This window comes from Culex quinquefasciatus, chromosome 2 (genome assembly GCF_015732765.1).
Source record: "Culex quinquefasciatus strain JHB chromosome 2, VPISU_Cqui_1.0_pri_paternal, whole genome shotgun sequence".
NCBI lineage: Eukaryota > Metazoa > Arthropoda > Insecta > Diptera > Culicidae > Culex > Culex quinquefasciatus.
The window spans coordinates 121,457,846-121,477,722 of record NC_051862.1 but is presented as its reverse complement, the minus strand read 5'-3'; the positions used below and the strand labels follow the sequence as shown (position 1 = coordinate 121,477,722).

At 39.8% G+C, this 19,877-nt stretch overlaps 1 protein-coding gene across 6 annotated transcripts in view; it reads right to left on the bottom strand.

The window, feature by feature from the left end:
- Positions 1–19,877, bottom strand: part of LOC6034127 (protein split ends) — a 126,023-nt gene that overhangs the window by 19,951 nt on the left and 86,195 nt on the right. For 5 of the 6 annotated variants that reach the window (XM_038251801.1, XM_038251803.1, XM_038251802.1 and 2 more), the window contains 2 exons: positions 6,405–7,547; positions 431–2,427 (listed from right to left, as the gene is read on the bottom strand). In XM_038251801.1, coding sequence (XP_038107729.1) covers positions 431–2,427; positions 6,405–7,547 — 3,140 coding nt within the window. The remainder of the gene's footprint in view (positions 1–430; positions 2,428–6,404; positions 7,548–19,877) is intronic. The other variant, XM_038251804.1, reaches the window with a different exon arrangement.

Genomic DNA, 19,877 nt, shown 5'->3' with positions numbered 1-19,877 from the left:
TAAGCACTCAAATTGATGCTGAAAAGTATGACAGAATTGTAAAAAAACATATCTTTATTTGTGGGCTCAATCAATATATACAATAATTGCTGGCACTTTCAATTTAGTAATTTAGTTGATCTGCAGAGAGTCGGAGTCGGAAAAATTCTAAGTAGCCTGAGTCAGAGTCAGTTGATTTTCAACAACTTTGTATGGTAGTTGATTTTTACAGTGGGAGTCGGGTCTTTCTGGGGAACAAGAATCAGAGTCGAATCCGCTAAATCTTCAAAGGCTTCAGCAGTTGGAGGCGTAAAAAAGCTGCCTGATCAAATCAAAAACCTTGGTAAACCGGTGCTATTTAAAAACCGGAAGTCTAGAATAGTCAAATTTGAAATGCCGTAGTCAGAGTCATAGTAGTTTGCACTTTAGGGACGCGGAAATGGTCACTCACCTGGACTCTTCTCGCTTCGCTTCCTGCTGAGGGCCACCGACGGGTCGACGTCCCCAAGCCGGGACTGTATCGACGAGGACAGCCCACTGCTGGAGGTAACCGAGGGTGGTGGCGAATCGGAGGTGGACGTCGGCTGCGGCCGATCGTGGGCACTACTTCGCGGGTGCGTCCCACTGGCGCCGCCGTAGCTTTCGTGGTCGTACACGTCCTCGTGCGAGCTTGCCGCCGACCCCTGGCTGTACTCGTCGTAGCTACGGAACCTCCGCTCGGAATTACCGTGGCTGTTTGGGCCACCACCACCACTGCCGCCGCCGCCGCCGCCATCCAGGTAATAGTCTTCGCTCGAGTATCGAACGATTCGAGATCGGGAACTGGAGTTGCCACCGGCACCTCCCCTGCTTGACGCTACAGGCGAGGGATCGTGCCGCGGGGACACGGCCCCGCTGAGACTGAGCGGATTTCCGGGCCGGCTGAACGACGTCGCTCGACTCCGGCCAGGATTGTCCACGTACCGATTGTTTGCATAGCGGCTGCCCGTGCCCGCCTCGAACCGTGGCGATCCGAACGAAACACTCAACTGCTTGTCCAGCTTGTCGAAGAACGCTTCCTGACACTCGCGCGAGGCAAAATCCACTTGCAACTTGCGACCCCGTAACGTCGTTCCGCGCATCTCTTTGACGGCCGCTTGCGCGCACTGAACTTGCTCGAAAAACACTAACGCTAGCTTTCGTTCCCGATCGATCGTCACTTGCGAAACCGCCCCAAAATGATCAAACTGTGACTTGAGGTAACCCTCGCCAAAGTTGTCTGCGATTCCGTCGATCCATACACAATTGGTGGGCATCGATTTACCAAACCCCAACTTGATTCGGTTGCTGCCCAAATGTTCACCGTCCATTTTACGCATGGCTTTCACTACACTCACAATGTCCGAATATTGGCAAAACGCGTACGCACTCACACCCTGCTTCTTGATGTCGATTTCGATGATCTCGCCGAAGCAGTCAAAGTGCTTGCGCAGCTCGCCCGCCGTGATGTCCTTCTCGAGATTCCCGATGAACAGCGTCCGGGTGGACTTGGGATGATACTCGTCCAGCTCCGCCTCGTAAGGCCGGAACTCGTTGTCGTCGACGTCGTAGCCTTGGTAGGGCGCTACTTCAATCTTGCAACCGAAAAACAACTTGTCGTGGGACACCTCCAGTGCCTTCTCAACATCCTCCGGCTTCTTGAAGCACACCAGCGCGTACCGATCGGTACTTTGGCCAACGACCTTCACCCACGTCACTTTGCCGTGCTTCTTGTACTCGTGGAACAGCCCATCCTTGAGCGATGTGTCGGACGAACGCGCAGGCAAATTCCGTACGCAGATCGCCAGTGGACGGTTGTCGTCCGAGTGACAGTTTAGATTGCCTCCGCCGGAACCGCTGCTGCTGCTGGCGCCCGAGCTGTTGCCACCATTGTTGGTACTGCTGACGCTCGCAACCGCGCTCTGTAGGCTCCCCCGAACGGAGCTCTGTTGCTGTTGGTCTAGTCGATCGGACCGGGCCTCCCGACTATTACCTCCTCCACCTAGCAGCAGCACATTCGCCGGACTTCGGGTCGTCGACGAGGTCTCATTCGATTGGCTTGTGGTGGTACTGTTTGTTGACGAGCACGAGCTGCTGGGCGAGTGTGACCGCGACCGGGACCGGGACCTGTTGTGGTTCGCTGCAAAGTGACCGCCCACGACGACGTGGTTTTGGCTCTTCACCAGGAAGCTGTCATAGCTGTTGTTGTTGTTGACGTTGATCACACTGGCGCCCAAGGTCGCTGCCGACGATGGTGGAGGCGGAGGTGGATTCGACCCTGTGGGCGTCACTGGACCTGTTGCGGGTGCTGCTGCTACTGCTGGTCCGGAGATCGATGCGTTATCACCACTATTGCTGCCACTGCTGCTGTTGTTGCCGTTGTACCAGCTACCGGTGGACAATAATCGGTGGTGATTGATTGGGTTGGATCTGCACACACACACATGCGCAAACACACGATATAGTTCAGAGTTCGATGTGTGTGGTTTTTGTTGTGGTGGTGGTGATGGTGTTCAGTTGTTGTTGTTGTTGTTGACGATTGTATGAACAATAGAAGGGAGAAAAGACAAAAGGCTTACATTAGTGGTTGTTTGAATTGTGCTTAAGGTTCGGAAAATGAACGATTTGATGAATGAATGCTGGATGAATGATACTGTTTTATGATGGGCAAAATCATACGTAAATGATCAAAAGTATGTCAACTAAATTGTGGGATAAAAACGCGACGCGACGAGAATAATTCATTAAATAATTGACAGAACACAAATATTTAAAAAGTTCAACACGCTTAACATTAACATTGTAACACGCACTCCTCAAAACGACAAGTGGGTGACAAATCTTTGAATGGAAGACAGTTTAGTTCTATTAGTTGTGTATTACATTCAATAACTAAGAGTCCGAAAACTGAGACAAAAAAACAACTCAAAAATAAGCAGCTTGGCGCTACCAAACGTGCTTTTGGTAGAGCTTAAATATGCACGAAAAAAAAAAGTTTCCAAGGTCGTGAACAACCGATCATGAAATTGGTAACCACGAACAAAGTGTTCAAATTTCATGGTGCGTTTTTTAAAAGGTTCCATGGAATGTTGCAGACTTTGCTCGTGGTTCCCATTTTCATTAACGCTTGTTCACGATATTCGGAGCTTATTTTCCTCCGTGTTGCAAAACCACCTAAAAGGGTTTTAGTCAATTTGTGAACAATCAGTGCATTGTTTGTCACCGTTTGGGTTAACGAAATAAACTACTTGTTCATAAATCAGTCCTCCTAGGTTGATTTTGCCTAAATATTTATAAACAGAAAACAAATTATCAATTGTAAAAAGGAGTACATAAAAAATAAATTCAACAATACATCTAGATTATGCCATGACAAAACAAAATAATAAAACATGCTCAATTTAAGCTACAGTAAGCGCAATACGGGATATTAGGCGGTTTCATTTGGATCTTCAGTTTCTGGTTGATTTGGATGAAGCTGCGGTTATAAGTAATCTTAATCTTGTTTGCCGCTCGTGTATTGTCCAAAAATATTTCTTTTTTGAGTATTATTGTAAAAGAAACTTTGAAAAGACTTTACAGGAATTCTACATACAAGCTTGATTAAGTAAGACATGATTTTGCTAATATTCGTTACATCAACAATACTTTGTAACAATGGAGATGGAATAGTCTAAAAAATTCAGTAGTTCACTGTTCGATCCGCCTTATTCATAATATAATAAAACAATTGCTTCTAAAATCTAAAAAAAATGGGGACGATTTTTCATCTATAAGCATGACAGTTTAACAAGATAAACCAAATTCGATTGATTGCACATTTTTTAACAATCATTTGTGGAATAAAAATGATGACAACAACAAACATTCATTAATTTCACTGATATCTCGTAAAAGAGAAAAGGTAGATTCCATTTTTTTCCATGAGTTCTCTCTGAAGAGGGTGTACAGTCATCCCACATATTCGGAACACTTTTGTGATAATTTGTCAATAGCATGCTAAATGCAGCTTTTCTGTCGACCCTACTATTTTTAGGACCTTCATTTCGACATTCTCTTGCTATTTCTCTAGTAAAACTAGTTCTTTTTGAACATAAAACTGCATTTCGAGACTATTTTATTCAGAGCAGCAAAACACTGCCTCCAAATTGCCAGTTCCATAATTGTGGGATGTTATTGTGCCTTCCACAATTATGGAACACCTGAGTTTAACTGATATAATCACAAAAAAGTTATCAGACCATGTATAAAACATCATTAAGCTTGAGTTTCTTTGATGTCAGTGTGTGAAGTCAATATTTTGTTAAAAACATGTACTCCTGGAGAGAATCAAAGTTTGTTTACATCCGTAAGAAAAAAGTATTCCGAATTTGTTGTTATCATGGGTCAATGTTTTTCTTAATTTTTTTATATAAAACGAAAAAAATCGCAACCGGTCTATACATCAATCGAAAGATCTCAAAAAAAAAGCTTCCACATGAAGGTAAAAGCAAATCATTATGTTCAACTATCGATTTTCTATGATTGTTTGACCATCGGCCGATCTGTAAACCGTTCCGAACATGTGGGATGACTGTACAAGTGTTTTGGCAGATGAAATTATTATGAAAATTATCAGACTACAGATATTTAATTTCATAATCTCATATCTAGAAAAAGTTATCCAGAATTTGCAAAAAAAAATCCAGCATACATATTTCTTATGTTTTTAAAGAATTGCTAGAAATTTGCGGACAAATTATTTCTTTACGAGTAAAAATAGTCACATTTAAAAAAAAACATACTTTTCTCTAATCAAATCATTTTTACGAAAAATTACTTTACTCCTTTTGTTTCAAATGAAAATTATCTGTATGTATACTCAAACAGTAAACATGCTCTTCATTTTTAATGAGCTATTTTCTATTTCAGCACAAACGGAATTTGTTATTGTAATGGAACTACTTTCGAATTAGCGAATCCTATTCGCTAATTGGAACAACTAACTGCTGTCAAAAGTATGAAGCCACGTGTTCGAATATTGACGAACAAAGGGGTCGAAATGTGAACATTAGTTTGACAAATTCAGTTTTGACCTTTGAGTGCTTTTCAATTCGAACACGTTAGAATTAACGAATTGATTTTATTTTAAAGATTTTAGATTTTTTTTTGAATTAGCGAGCATTTGAAATAGTGGAAATTCGAATTAACGAGTCCGCTCCGTAATTGTTGTGAGTCTAACGTCAAAAAACAAAACAGCCAGTTAATTTAAAAAATATATTTCTATATAAAAAAACGCTTGTTGTATTGTTTATTACCTCGGTTTCAACCCAGTACTGCGAGTACTGCGCATTCTACTTAAGCTGAGAATTCTACATTTTTGTTTAATTCTTGACGGAGGCTAAACGATGATTTAAAAACTAAAACAAAAAAGCATGCAGCACACTAATCACAAGCAACGGCACAATAGTTAACGCGGTTATTTATTAAAGCTTACTAACATCGATGATGACTCACAAAATTACTACAAACTATTATTACTAAACAAAAATAGTGACAAATGAAGGGATGAGCAAAGAGGAATGGGATCTAAGACAAAAATAAACAATAAAAAAGTAAAACAAACAAAACGTAAGTTCCTGGTTTCGTTTTATTGACTTGAGTTGAGTAAATCTAATAAACTAATTTCTCGATTCCAGTTGGGATCTCCACATCGCTTCGATGTGAAGCTGTTGAGTTTGAAATTCCAAGTTTTGAGCGAAACCTCGGGATGTGGGAACCCTGCAACAACAGAACAGATCATACAAAAAACACGGGATAGAGATATAATTTTTTTTCGACAAACCCAAATTTAATACTTGTTTTTTTCGATTCGCTGAAAACATTGAAAAATGATTAAACTTAAGGGCTAATGCAAACATATAATAGTGAGTGTTGAACGAGGAAAAAAATTCAAAATGGCAACTACATTTACAACAACTAAGCATGGTTTGGAACAACAAGAAAGCATTCTTTAAAACTGTTTTATCTACGATACTGAGGGATTTACTACGGCTAGAAAGAACTGAGTTTGTTTTAGATGTAGGATAAGTTTCAGCAAGCACAGCAAACTGTTTCGAAGAAATACACTAAAAAAAACTGGAAGAAAGTAAAACAAATGAAAAGAAAATATTTATCTAGTTCTATGCAAGGAGTACTACCAACAAATCAACGTCTTCTAATGCATAATGTACTTCCATTCCTAGATTTATATTTTAAGTGAATTGTTTGATTCGGAGCATCGGGGTCAACTAAAATAGAGATAGAAAACATAACATAACGGGGAGGTATCATGGGAGTCCAACAAAGAGCGGGGAGAAACTGGGGGTTGATAGCGGCCGGCAACTTTCGCCCGTCCTTCAGGCCTCGTAAAAGTGGACCCAACTTACCTCTCCGGAAGCAGCGTCGTAGTCGTCGGGTTCGCCGTCGTCGGTGGCGCCGCGTACGGTCCGTTGCGGTAGTGCTGTCGATCCCGTGGCCGACCCCGGTTCAGCAGCCCCCCATCGATGACCGACAACCTGCGACCGTTGATGTTACCCGGGCCGGCGTTACATTGCCCGGCATCCAGGTCCCCTTGCAGACGGGTAAAGTTTGCCGTTCTAATACTACTACTGACACCAGTGCCACTATTGCCATTGTTACTACACTCGTAGAGCGACGAGTTGTGCTGCTGCTGTAGCTGCGGCTGATCGTCACTAAACCCTAGCAGTTTACCAGAGGTGGAGGAGGAGGAAGAGCAGGGGTGGGACAGGGAGTCAGACTTGCAAACAACAACACTACCACCGTTGATACAGTTATTGCTAATGGCGTTACTAGCTGCTGCTGCTGCGGTGACGGAACTTGAATACTGAAGGTTGCTGTTGCTTCCTAGGCTACCGGCAGCAGTGTTGCCAGCGTACTTTTGCATTGCGCTACCGTTGTTGCTATCACCGGAAGGAGTCGTTGTACTACAATTGACGGTCGGAGGCGCGTTCGTCGTCTGCGGCACCGTTGATGGGGCCACGGCCGGGGGCATGTTGAGCAGCAGCGAGGGCTCGTAGTATTCCGTGGTCAGTATTCGATCGTCGAACTTGTGCTCGGCGGTGTGGGCCTTGGACGCCGACTTGATGTCCATGAAGGCGATCGTCGCGCAGATGCTGATGACCAGACCATTTCCTTCGCTGCTAACGCTACTGCTGCTGCTGCTGCAATTGCTGCTAACGCTGCCCGCCGACGCTGCTGAACTAGGAATATGTTTATGACTACCAAGACTATTACTGTGGTTACTATTGCTAAAATCGGTCGTAGTTCCGTGCGTTGCCGAGCCCGCAGCAGCGCTAGAACCGAGAACCACCACCGATCCTGCCGCCCGTGGCGGGGCCAAACCGCTGTCAAAGTCACCCCCACCAGGTGAGCCGTTGTGGACACTTTCTCCGCTGCTGCAGCCGCCGCTGCCACCACCTGCCGACGAGGACACACTGCCGGTGTACGGGGAGGAGGCGGGATTATACGCTGGAGAGGTGATAAGTCTAACACTTTGAACTCTGCCATATCTGTCGATGGAGAAAGAGGAAGAGAGAGATATAGAAAATTCTATATTAGGATGGATTCGCCATTCATTAGTGTGGTAATTTGTAATGGTAACGCAAAAAAAAAAGAATAATTTCGAAAAGAAAATGTAAACAAAAACTCTACGAAGGTTTGAAGTGGAATTCGGAAAAAAGTTCAGGTTAGTAATTAAAACAAAAATGTACATCCAGACGCACTTCTCGAACTGTTAACGAGTGGTACTACTACGTCTACTATCCAGGGTGTATATTAGTAGAGTGACTCACAAGCAGGACAACGATTATTGCTTATTCTACGTTGCCGTTACCCTGTTAAAATCTTCAAAGGTCATCCGTACTATCAGAAACATGCAACTATAATATGTACACGAACTTCTGTACAACAAAACCTAGTTAGTACTTCTCAGAAGTTACCAACTATACCGAGAACGTAAATCAATAACACAGCTAGAAGAGGGTAGGTTCACACCTTCGCGGGCAAATGTCATTCCTTCGACATACCTACTAAGCAGAGACAGAGAGATAGAGACTAAGCATTAGTAGTTCCACCTGTCGCCCACGGTGGCCCGCGCGTTCAACGCTCTTTAATGTTGTCAAGGATATTCTAGTCGGCGGCGGCGGCTAACGAGCTCTCGTTGTTGTTGCTATTAGTTAGTCAGACACCGACTTGGCACAGTTCGAGAGAGAGAGAGAGAGAGAGAGAGAGAGAGAGAGAAGTGCACAAATAACAAAACACTTTTGGATTTGCTAGCGCGTCGCAAAAAAAGGGAAAAATCCGTTTCTAATTTATTCGTCGTCGTCGTCGTGTGTGCGGTGTGATGGATGTATTGAAAAGGCAATTTGTTGGAAGAGGCATAGCATTGATTTCTGTGTCAGCAAGTTGCATAAAATGCGTCTGTACTAGCACAAAAGACCTTACTTAATCCTTTTACGTGATTGGTGCCATTCTGGCATGTATCAAATGTTGTAAGTTTTCATAAATACTTCCAATTAGCTTAGAAAACAAGTACTTAGTGTACAAGTTTCATTGCAAGCGCAATATTCTGTTTATTCTTCTCCACCGCCACCAGGGACAAGAAAATGGATTTGAAAGATAGAAAATGTTGATGTTCCACTTTTATTTAAGGGATAAGGGAAATTCTCCACGGTATCCCCAAAAAAGTTTAATTTGTGTGGTTGGTTGTCTGTTACATTGTAGAATTAATATTTTAAACATTCCATCGGCGGCATATTGTCCACCACCTTGGATTACAATACACCAGATAACTTTGGAGAACTTCAGATAATCAAGTCTGGACTGTACCACCATATGAAAAAGTATCAAGCGCCAGTTGAGGTTGCTGGTTTTTAAATCCACTGGTCCAAATTCAGCAAACCCGCTTGTTAATTTGACCGGTTCTTGAAAACATAGGCAACAAAAAACACCTTACAGAGTGACCCAAACTGCTGCAGCACTAGCAGTCGCGTGACGCCGCCGACAACAACGGCGATGGGGGGCAAATCAAACCCCCTTTTCCACCAGTACCCCTATCCAAAAGAGAAGCTGGCCCTCGCCGAGTTGCGCCGCCGAGCCGATCCAACAACAGTGGATTACCTTCAACGAGTTTGTTTACCTATGATCTAGAAACTAGGCACACACGGCTGTACGTACACACGTTCACGTTCAGAGCACCCCCAAAACGACGTCAGTCAGTGCATTCTCACTTGGTGTGTGCGCATATGAACGAACGATGACGGTGCTGTGGCCATCACAGATGCTTGAAGGTCTCTCGCGAGGGGCTGGGACCGGTGCACCGATCAACCAAGTAAAAGGTAAACACAGTGACGACGGGCCCTGGGCAGGGCACTGTTTAGAGATAATCATCAACAATTGAGGTAATTCTTTTTTTCTCGGTTTGGATGACCTAAAATGGTTGAGATAATCTAGCCAAACATCTTAAACAGACTTTTCTAGAATACACTAATAAAAATATATTGAAAGCGGCATTAAGTTATGATTGGAACTTCAGGCACCGGGTCCACACAGCTTAAAAAAGTAGTAATTCAGCTGCGTGTAAGAGGTCTGAGTGTAAAAAAAATTGCATTATTTTATGAAATTCTGTGTAATATTACACCCTGAAATATGTAGCCCATCAGTATGGGAAACCTACTTGACCGAAATGTCAAGCTGTTATATGCGTTTATCCATTCCAATATTCATCGGTCTGATGGCCGAGTTGGCTAAGGCGCCAGTCCTTACTGTTGGTGCTGGGTTTGAATCCCGTCGGTTGCATTTTTTTTGTGTTTACCAAAAAATGTACATGCAGTGTGTAATATTAAGTGTTTATTTTGACGAAGGTGATGTGCATGCTTTTGCATGCGATTTTACCATCGGATTTTTTGCTGTGCAGAGAGTTTATCTTTAGTATCAAAACAAGAGATAAAAAGAAAGGAGCAACGTAAAAAATGTTTTTGCAAGTTTTTTTAAATGTGTTCCAAGAAAATGAGAAGGTAATAATGCCTGAATAAATCACCCAATGGGATAAGCTTAATTTTTTGTTATTCAAATAATACGTGTATTCATGATCCACATACACAGAAAAAAATATGTAAGTTTACACAGCACGTAATTACTATTTCTTATGTAAACTCACTCAATGTAATGTTTAAATATGATGTAAAGAGTAAAAAGTAATGGAAATTACTCCAATGTAAATCCTAATCTAATGTAAATCATGAATCTAATGGAAACGTTGCGCATGGAAACTCAAATCTGATGAATTTCTACCCGTGTTCGGCTTCCTGTAAATTACTATTTAATGTAAATCATATATCCAATGTACTGCCCATGATCGCATAAATGTCCCATATGCATTTTCGTCACTTTTGAGTTATTGATGCAGTTTGATTCAAAATCGTGTGCTCTTTCAAAAGAGCCTATAACATCCAGTACTTTTTTCTAGAAATCAGGAGGAAATCCAGTTTTTTCGAGAAAACTTAACACGTAGCCTTATGTGTTGGACAAACTTGTACAGCGTTTTTCTCAGCTTGCTGTTTTTGCATATGGGACATTTATGTGAACATGGGCAGTGTATTTCTGCCAAACGTTGACTTTCAAAACTACCCGAACTAAAAATAGTTATAGTCGGTTCTCTTTCTATCGCTCTCATACTTCGCTGGCCCACTGCCTGAGTCTCGACCTGAACAAGTTGATGCTTTAGCAACGACCTTATGTCTATATATCAAAATTTTTGTAATTGTTCGCTCTACAACTTTGTAGAACATTGTTACACTCTAAAAAATAACCCTGCAATGTTAGAAAAAACACGAAATTTTAAAATGAAATATTTTGTTCTAAATGAAAAAAGACCCTTCTGGGTCAATGTAGATTCGAAAAGTACATTAAATTTCCCATAAAATGACATGTTCCAAAAAAATTTACAGTCGAGTAACGGAAAGTGGGAGAATTTTTGAAACTTTTTTTGTGTTTTTTTCGATGAAAAATATGTTTTTTTTTCGGAATTCTGAGTACGCCATCAAATCGGGCGTCTAATTTTACATAAAAGTCTATCTCATCACCGTTTCAGGCTGCAAATTATTGAAAAACACCTCTTTTTTCGCATGTTCAAAAATGGAAGGGGTCGTACCGCCCCTCCGTCACGAGATATCAAAAAACGGACCTCGGATTCGTGATCAGGGACAAAAGTTACCCATTAGGACAAAGTTTCACGCAAATCGAAGAGGGGTCGGGGCAACTGCTGTGTGAGTTGGCGGAGAATTACCCACAGGAATATTTTTTTCTGTGTACAGTCAAGACTCGCTTATCTGAACCGTTAAAATATGTAAAAAAATGAAATTTACTTAAATAATTCTTTTTTCGTGATTTCGGGTATTAGTGATGGAAAAAATATATAAATTGTCAAGGTCATTGTGAATTTACCCTAAATCGAAGAGCAAAAAATAATCATCGACTCAAATTGAAATTTTTTACAAAAAAAAAAAAACTTCGAAAATTGGTAGTAAATTATTTAAAATATATTGTTTGACGCATATTTTTATACATTTTGATAAAAAAAAAGATTTTCTAAGCATTTTACAAATGTAAAAATTGTTAAAGTCTCAGACAAAAATAAATAAATTATTCGCTCTACAGCATTGCCTTGGCGTTCTCGATTGCGAGATTCCAACTCGAAACTTGGTGCCCGAAGTGTCATAATTGTTTGGATGTATGAAGTATTTTATGATACTTTTGGTTTCGAAATTTAGAAAATAAAGCTTGATTTTTTTTTGTACCCCCCTTAACCTTGACCATGGCTGAATGACAAAAACTTTAAATAAAATTTGTACCATTCAGAAGAATTAACAATGCTACCCAAGATTATTTTTGGAGTAAAATTTTTGATGATTTTAGTGTGACGTACTGTATGGATGAATCCAAGGGACTTCAATGTAAAATTGGACGCCCGATTTGAAGGCGAACTCAAAATTACAAAAAAAAACGTATTTTTTATGTAAAAAATAAATATAAAAATAGTTTCAAAACCTTTGCCATTTTTTTTTTTTTTTTTTTTTTTTTTTTTTTTTTGGGAGGGTGATCCAGCCGCACATCGTTGATGTCGAAACCTCTAAACTGGGCCCTCGTCCTGTCACGTCCGTCAGTAGTCTTGTCGTACATTACAACTAGAATCAGATCTGCCAATGAATTAGTACACTTCGACCAAATAAACACTGACGCTGTATGGATCTGACTCTAGAATAAATGCACAGTTGTGTGTTATTCATAAGTCCAAAATGTTCAATTATTCATATAAGTCCAAATATTCATTTGCGGATAACTACCTAACTTGAATTGAATACAAGATTTAAAGCAACCTATCCGAAAGCTACTCTTATCTCAAATCCCCGACATTTTAATTATTAACCAAAAAAAAAACTTTTCTTTTAAAACCTGTCTGGCTTCTTTTAAAAAAACAAAAAAAAAAATAAAAGTTGATATTTTACAAGTCGTGAATTGAAAAAGAGACGACCATTTGTTCGTCAGAATTCCAGTAGATCCTCGATTCGCAACAATGGTCGATACAATCATAATCCGACAACCGTTAGTTCAACAGATCAACGAATTTAGTCCGATATCATTTCACTATTGATTGATCGAGACTCTATGAAAATTTTGACAAATTAGAATGGTTTTTATGCTACTTGAATGAAAATCACCGATTCTGATAGAATTACTAAATTCACTGTTACTAATTTTGTCCCTAAATAACTAAAGGCAAAGTATAAAAAGTTGATATTTATAGTTAAAATCCTAAATTCTACAAACACTATTTTTTTTAAACCCGCGTCCTAACCTGACACCCACATTAAGATAGGGAAAAATCACATATGTAGCGGTTCATTGTACAAATGTGATATTTCCACTATCAGAGAACCTCCTTGTCTCGATGACAGCTTACCGGCCATCGATTAAGCCCTGAGACTACGCCAAAGTGGGTTCTCGCAGCATGAAGTGGTGTCCATGTGTAAAAATGGAAGCTTCAGCAATATACTGAAAACTTCGATTTTAATTCCACATCGGATCAAATCATACTCCTTGCCAAATAAGCATCAAACCTATGATACTCATTATGACAAAGCCCAGGGAGTTTCAAAACCTTTGCCATTTTTTGTAACTAAATAGGGGAACTATACCCTTTCTCAGCCTATTTCTATTATCGGCCTATCAGCACTTTGATCATGAATTACAGCTTATATAAAGTGTTTTTGACTGTTCCAAAGTAATAAATAGCTCACATAAAAGTGAGCAAGCAACTCTCCATTGTTGAAACATCTGAAAATGTTGATTTAATAGCAGAAACGACAAAGGTGATGAGAATTGGTCGAACGGCTTAGTGTGATTAAAATGGGTATATTTCCCCTACTGTAACAAAAAATGGAGATTATCATTTTATCGGAAATGCACTTTTGGATTCGGCAATAACCCAGGAGGGTAATTTTTCGATTAGAACTTATTTTTAAATTTTAAAATTTCGTGTTTTCTGTAACAGGGTTATTTTTAGAGTGTAACTAAGTTGTAGAGCAGCCAATTACAAACATGTTGATGCATAAACAGAAGGGGTTTTTCTAGTGACCATCAGTTTTCAAAATTTTACGAAAAAAAAAGTTTTGTTTTGTTTAGTTCAGCCAAATTATGTTTTAAGTTTTTCTTAAGATACGAGTATTAAAATTCAAAACGTTTTTCGCAAAAAAAAAACATTACGATGTCTAATATATCAACAAATGTTAATCAAAACTCAATACATTTCACATCAATTGGTTTCAATTGTTGATTTGACCAGCTCTCTTCAAATATCATCTTGGACTTGTCATATTTGGCGTAAATCGACTTTATTTTGTCAAATGTCAGACTGACTGTAGGAAAATGCGTTTAGTTATTATCAACATCACTAAGCCATGTTTTCAAACTATGGGTTTTGGCAAAACTGGGACAACACTTAAAAATGCCAAGGATTTTGGAATCCTCGGTTAGATTTCGTTTCGGATTTTGGAGTGGACACACTATTTTCCTTCATATAAGATTCCCGAAATTTTCACAAATTTCTCCCGCTAAAACGAAGTTCCCGACTTTTCACGGGTTTTCCATAGCCCTGCTTGCAAACCTTATTTAGTCAATATTTTTGGCGATAGTGATACGAAAATGTATTAAAATCATATTGTAATTAGGGAATCCTAATAAAATTCAAATCTTCCATTTAGAAAATCACATCGTTAATTGAAATTTCGTCATCAGGGGTGACATCGGGTCTGGGAGGCAACTTGACAACTATCATACCAGACGACCCAATGTAACCCCAGTAAACGGTAAGAGAAAATTTGATGCAACTTTGCTGTGCATCGGTCAATGTGAATTAACAAAATCCAAGAAAGTATAATTTTCGGATAAATTCTTTAAAAACAATAAAAAAAATGAATTTATATTAAAGTGAATTAGCTCAAGATGTTTCAAATTTGCAACACAAAGCATTTCGTTTTGCATGAAATTGAAAATTTTCTGCCAAAAGAGAGTGGTTTGTCGACACTTCCCTTCAGAGCTTTAAAGCTGCACAAATACAATGTTTTGCTCGAGCATCGTAAACACTGCGAGATACACGAGAGCGTTCCTGAATGCCTGTGTGTGTGTGTGTATGTGTTGAACGTTGTTGTTGTGGGAGAAAACGTTCCAGGATCTGCATCGCAAAGTTTCGCTCCCGAAGTGGGGTTGGGTGGGCTCCACCACACATACACGTGGAAAATTCCAGAACGAGAATACGGGTCGAATGCACCCAAATATCGTATACACACACACGTACAGACAGATGTGAGTGTGCGCCTGTCTGTGACACAACTCTTGACAGATACCCGGGAACTTTATTACAGCCAGCAGAACGTTACTTTTCAGGGCACGTCCCGGGAAATTTGCGCAGTTCTTGTAAAGTAATACGATTTTTTTTGAAATTTGGAGGTAAACAATTCTGAAAATTGTTGTCATTTACTGAATTTGAGGCATTATTTCTCTAAATTGAAAACGTGGGAATTGAAAAGAAAACTAGGTCATTGCTCCCATAGTTTCAAATTTTTAGCAGATTTTTTAAAGATACTGATTTTAAATTTTAAAGTTGTTCAAAGTGTTATATTGATAGTGAATATGGTATTCAGAGGTATTAAATTGTCTTTGTGGTATAAGAGGATATAATGACTTTTTTCTGCTTGAACAATGGATTCTGTGACCCACTTTTAGGATTTTTTGATAATTCTATGTGGTTTGGAACTGGAACTCAGAGAAATCCTGATAGTCAGAAGAAAAAAAAATGAGGGATAAAACTTGTTACGATTTCTTTAATCCTTTATATAATCACTGCTAGAATCTAAATTTGAATCTCTGCTAAAAGTTGCTCAGTTGGACACAATGAATCTCTCTCAACAGAGGACAAAATCCAGCAGGTCATTAAAACGAGGATAGGGGATTAAATTTTCACTAATCGCAACCTGTCCCTTCATCCGGATCATCAGCGTCGCACCCGTAGCAGCAATCCGGATCCGGATGCAAGGGACACAAAGTTGTAACAGCTCCAGCAGGGCGTATGTAATTGTGTAACGACGCCCCCAGGAGCTGCCGGAATCGGACGAGTCCACCACCACTACACGCCCGCACATACTTGGGCTGGGCCGGGGTCGTAACGTAACGGAGGAGATGTCACCCAAGAGTGTACGCGGGGGTAGCTCCTTGTCGTTTTGGTCAGAGAGAGGGAGATTATGGGGTGTGGGATTTTGGGAGGAATTCAATTTGACGCAAAAGATTACTGCTGCCTGGGTTGGTTTTTGGGTTCGTCGTGTGAAACCGGGTTCAAAATACCGATATACTTTTTTATGACTGCAGCAGATCTGGCCCGTTCCCAGGACGTTCTGCAGGCAGGCAGGCAAGACGTAACCCATGTTATCTCTGATTCAACGCTCCAGGGATCTGCCCTGGACCGGAAATTACAATCAATGGCCAGTGAAGATGGATGGCACGGGTACAGGGAGGCATGCCGACTCCCTCCGTCCCTGATTACGTCGAATGACGGAGGTTCCGGAGGGACAAAGGCCAGGGGAAATGGCGAAACTTCACTCAAAATTAAAGACACGACTGACTACGGGCTATACGGTATTATCGTGAGCTGAACTTTTGACTCTGGACGAAAGAAGTATCACACGACGACGACGACAACAGCACTCTGACTGTGTGTTGGTGAGAGGAGAAGCATTTCCAGGAAGCATTCCAAACTGCGCAGGTCCTGGTCCATGGGATCAACTTCCAGACCAGGACACGACGACCCGACGAGAATGTTGTCATGATTGTCTGCGTTTGCGTGCGCGCACACTCGTGTGGAATGTTGGGGATCTCCCGTGTTGGAACTGTCACCAACACTAGCCCGAGAAACCCCCCAAAAACGACGACGTTGAACTGGGTGCAACGATTCCGGTCCTGGTGGAAGGCACCAACACACAAACACCCAAAACCCTCGACCATCCGTGACTTTGTTATTATTTTTAACCCCGTTGCTCGTTCCCTTACGCCCGTTACAGTAGTAGAAGTTCCGGGAGAACTGGTTCCACCGGAAGAGTGTGGGTGGCCCCCGCCGGATCCCCGAAATCATTATTTTCGTGCCTTGCATAGCTCCGTCAGGATTCAATTACATTCGTGTTCCGTTTTTGGCGCACGTGCAGGGCCCTGGAGTGTTCGTCCGTTGCGATTTTGCGATGTTCGTGGCAGGAAGAAACAGGCAGAGCGCTGCATTAAACGTTGTAGTAAACTTTCAACTTTGCACTCCCGAAGGCAGCAACAGCCAGGGTGTGGACGGCACGCGCGGGTATTGAACTTTGCGTAAAGTTTTTTGCTGGAGCTTTGCTAGAAATAGTTTAGCAGCAGACGAAAAGGATATGATGCGAGTTTTGGGCGTTAGTTACAATGTAAATCTCAAGAATTCAAATGAAAATCTGTAAGTTTTTTTTAAAATAATGGCTGTTTTAAGCCATTTTAAATTTTGATGCCGAAAGTTGTTTTTTCAATTAGAAATTTATGTGAACAAGACCCTTAGCTTAGTTGCTGAGATATTGCCAAGCAAGTGTTTAAAAACAGGAAAATTGATGTTTTCTAAGTCTCACCCAAACAACCCACCATTTTCTATTGTCGATATCTCAGCAACTAATGGTCCGATTTTAAATGTGATAATATGAAACCTTCGTAAAATTTTCCGATCTTTTCGAGAAAAATATGTTCGATTTTTTAAAAACAAAACAAACATTTAAAAAAATGCGTAATATTGAATGATTAGCCCTTTTTGAAATTTTAGTCTTGATTTAAAAATTTTGAAAATATTATTTTCGAAAAAATCGGAAAATTTCACGAATGTTTCATATTTTAACATTTTAAATCGGACGATTAGTTGCTGAGATATCGACATTAGAAAATGGTGGGTTGTTTGGGTGAGACTTAGAAAACATAAATTTTCCTGTTTTTAAGCCTTTGCATGGCAATATCTCAGCAACTAAGGGTCGTATCAACAAAGTTCAAAAAAGCAGAATATAGAGAATTTTCTCAGCTTTTCAAAAATATTTTTTTCAAAAGTGGTCAAACATGTGCACTAATTAAAAAAAAAAATGAAAAACTGCTACTATTTTCAAAAAAGTCACTTAAAAATGGTGCACTTTATCAAAATTTCACTAAAGCACTTTTTGATTGCAAATTTGATTTTACATCAAAAAATGAAATTGAAAATTTTTTGCGACCAATATTTGGATTTTTTGAAAAAATCAGTATTGATTCCAAAATTCATAACTCGGTCAAAGATTTTTTGCACAACCTGGAAATTTCTGAAAAGTTGGCATTTTATGTCCTCTAAAACATATTAAAAAAATAAAAATAGTGTTTTTTTGCAAATCAAGTTTTAGTGACAAAAAGTTAAATAAAAAATCACCAAAAAAATTTTAACGTGTATATTTTTTTTTTCAATGTAGTCTATATCCATACCTACAACTTTGCCAAGGACACCAAATCGATTAAAAAATTCCTTCAAAAGATACAGATTTTTGAATTTTCATACATCATTTTTGTATGGATAGCTGCCAAATGTGTATGGCAAATTATATGGACAAACTAATGATGCAAAATGGCTTCTTTGGGCATACCGAAGGCACAAAAAAAGTTTCAGTGGGATTAAAAAATATAAAAAAAATCGAATGACCGAAATCTGAGAGAACTGCTCAACTACAACTTTGCTAAAGACACCAAAATCGGTCAGAAAATCTCTTCCCATTTTTGTATGGGCAGCTGCGAAAATTATATAGAGACTTCTATGAACGAACCAATGATGCAAAACTATTTGGTCATATAGGAACTTTCCAAAAAAGTTTCAGCAAAAAAAAATATAAAATTGAAATTTCATAAAATCGGTCGATTTCGTAGAGAATTGCTCACATTGGAAGTGAAATTGTTCGTAAAAATAGTTGATCAAATTACTTCCTGAAATTTTTAAATGATGTACAGGAAGATATTTCGGGGAGTTGTAGCAACGCTCAACCTTAGAAAGTAAAAAAATAAATCTGTTGGGTCTCTATATTTTGGCCCAGATAAAAAGTGACATTACAAAACCCAAGTTTGATTTTCCGAAAAATTCTGCAGTTTTGGAGCTCTGGTGCTTTCACAAACATTGTGGCAGAAGGGGCAAAAGGCTGTAACAGAGTACTTTAAGACAGCCCGAGATTTTTTGCCAAAAAACCTCCTACAATCAAATACGTTAAAATGAGTAAAGGGGATACATGCTGCCGTCCACGAATCCAATTTTAAATGCTCCTTCAAATAAGAAAACATAAATGGTAAAAGTTATGTGTGTTGCACATTGAAACTAAAACGATAGTATGATAGAACGATAGAAATTTGTACACAGAGTTTCAATTTAGATTACAATGCGCTGGCTAATCAGATTGCATATAAAAGGAAAAATCTTCGACAAAAGCTAAAAACATGTTAAGTCTCTCTTTCCATTTCCACTTCCGATGAAACATGTAAAATGGAAAATATGAATGGAACCACACACTAATGTCTTATTATAATTGTAATCATCAATTTTCGACTAAAAGATCTTCTAAATATTCAGCTAGCTTAGATTTCTCAGAAAGTCGACGGTCGGTTTGGTAATCCAAAGGTTCTGGGTTCTGGGTGCCAGAGAGATTTCAAGCCAGTAATAAGAGAAAGTATTGCGAAGAATACAACATATATAACAAAATTTTATAGATAACATCGAACACTTAATGTATAACACATTAGTTTTATTAAGACCGTTCCAAATAAAGTAGTTTATCCGCGACCTGCATCAATGCGGTTCGTACTAACCTTCCCCAACAAAGCCGTTCATAAACGATGAATGTGCACGGCTATTAGCTGGAATAGTTAAAATGAAAAATGGCCATACAACACTCCAGTTGTGGTGATGACTACAGTTCAGCACAGTCAGTAGTGTTTGCATGCCCCGTACGTGTTCCAGTAGAAACATCCCAAAACGAGAATCTGAGGTTAACTGCATCCAAACACGAAGTTCATCCATTTTGGGACCAAACCATCCGACGAGCTTCTAGCTCATGTGACATAGGTTTAGAACAAAATAGAAAAATGTCCAATTAATTTTAAGAAACATTCTCCATAACATATAGGGGGTAGTTAATTTTGCAATAAAGGATCAATACATGTCTCTACCGAGTTCAACTTCCAGAACACATTTTGCATTACAAATTCAGAACAAAAGTACCAGATGTTGAGCG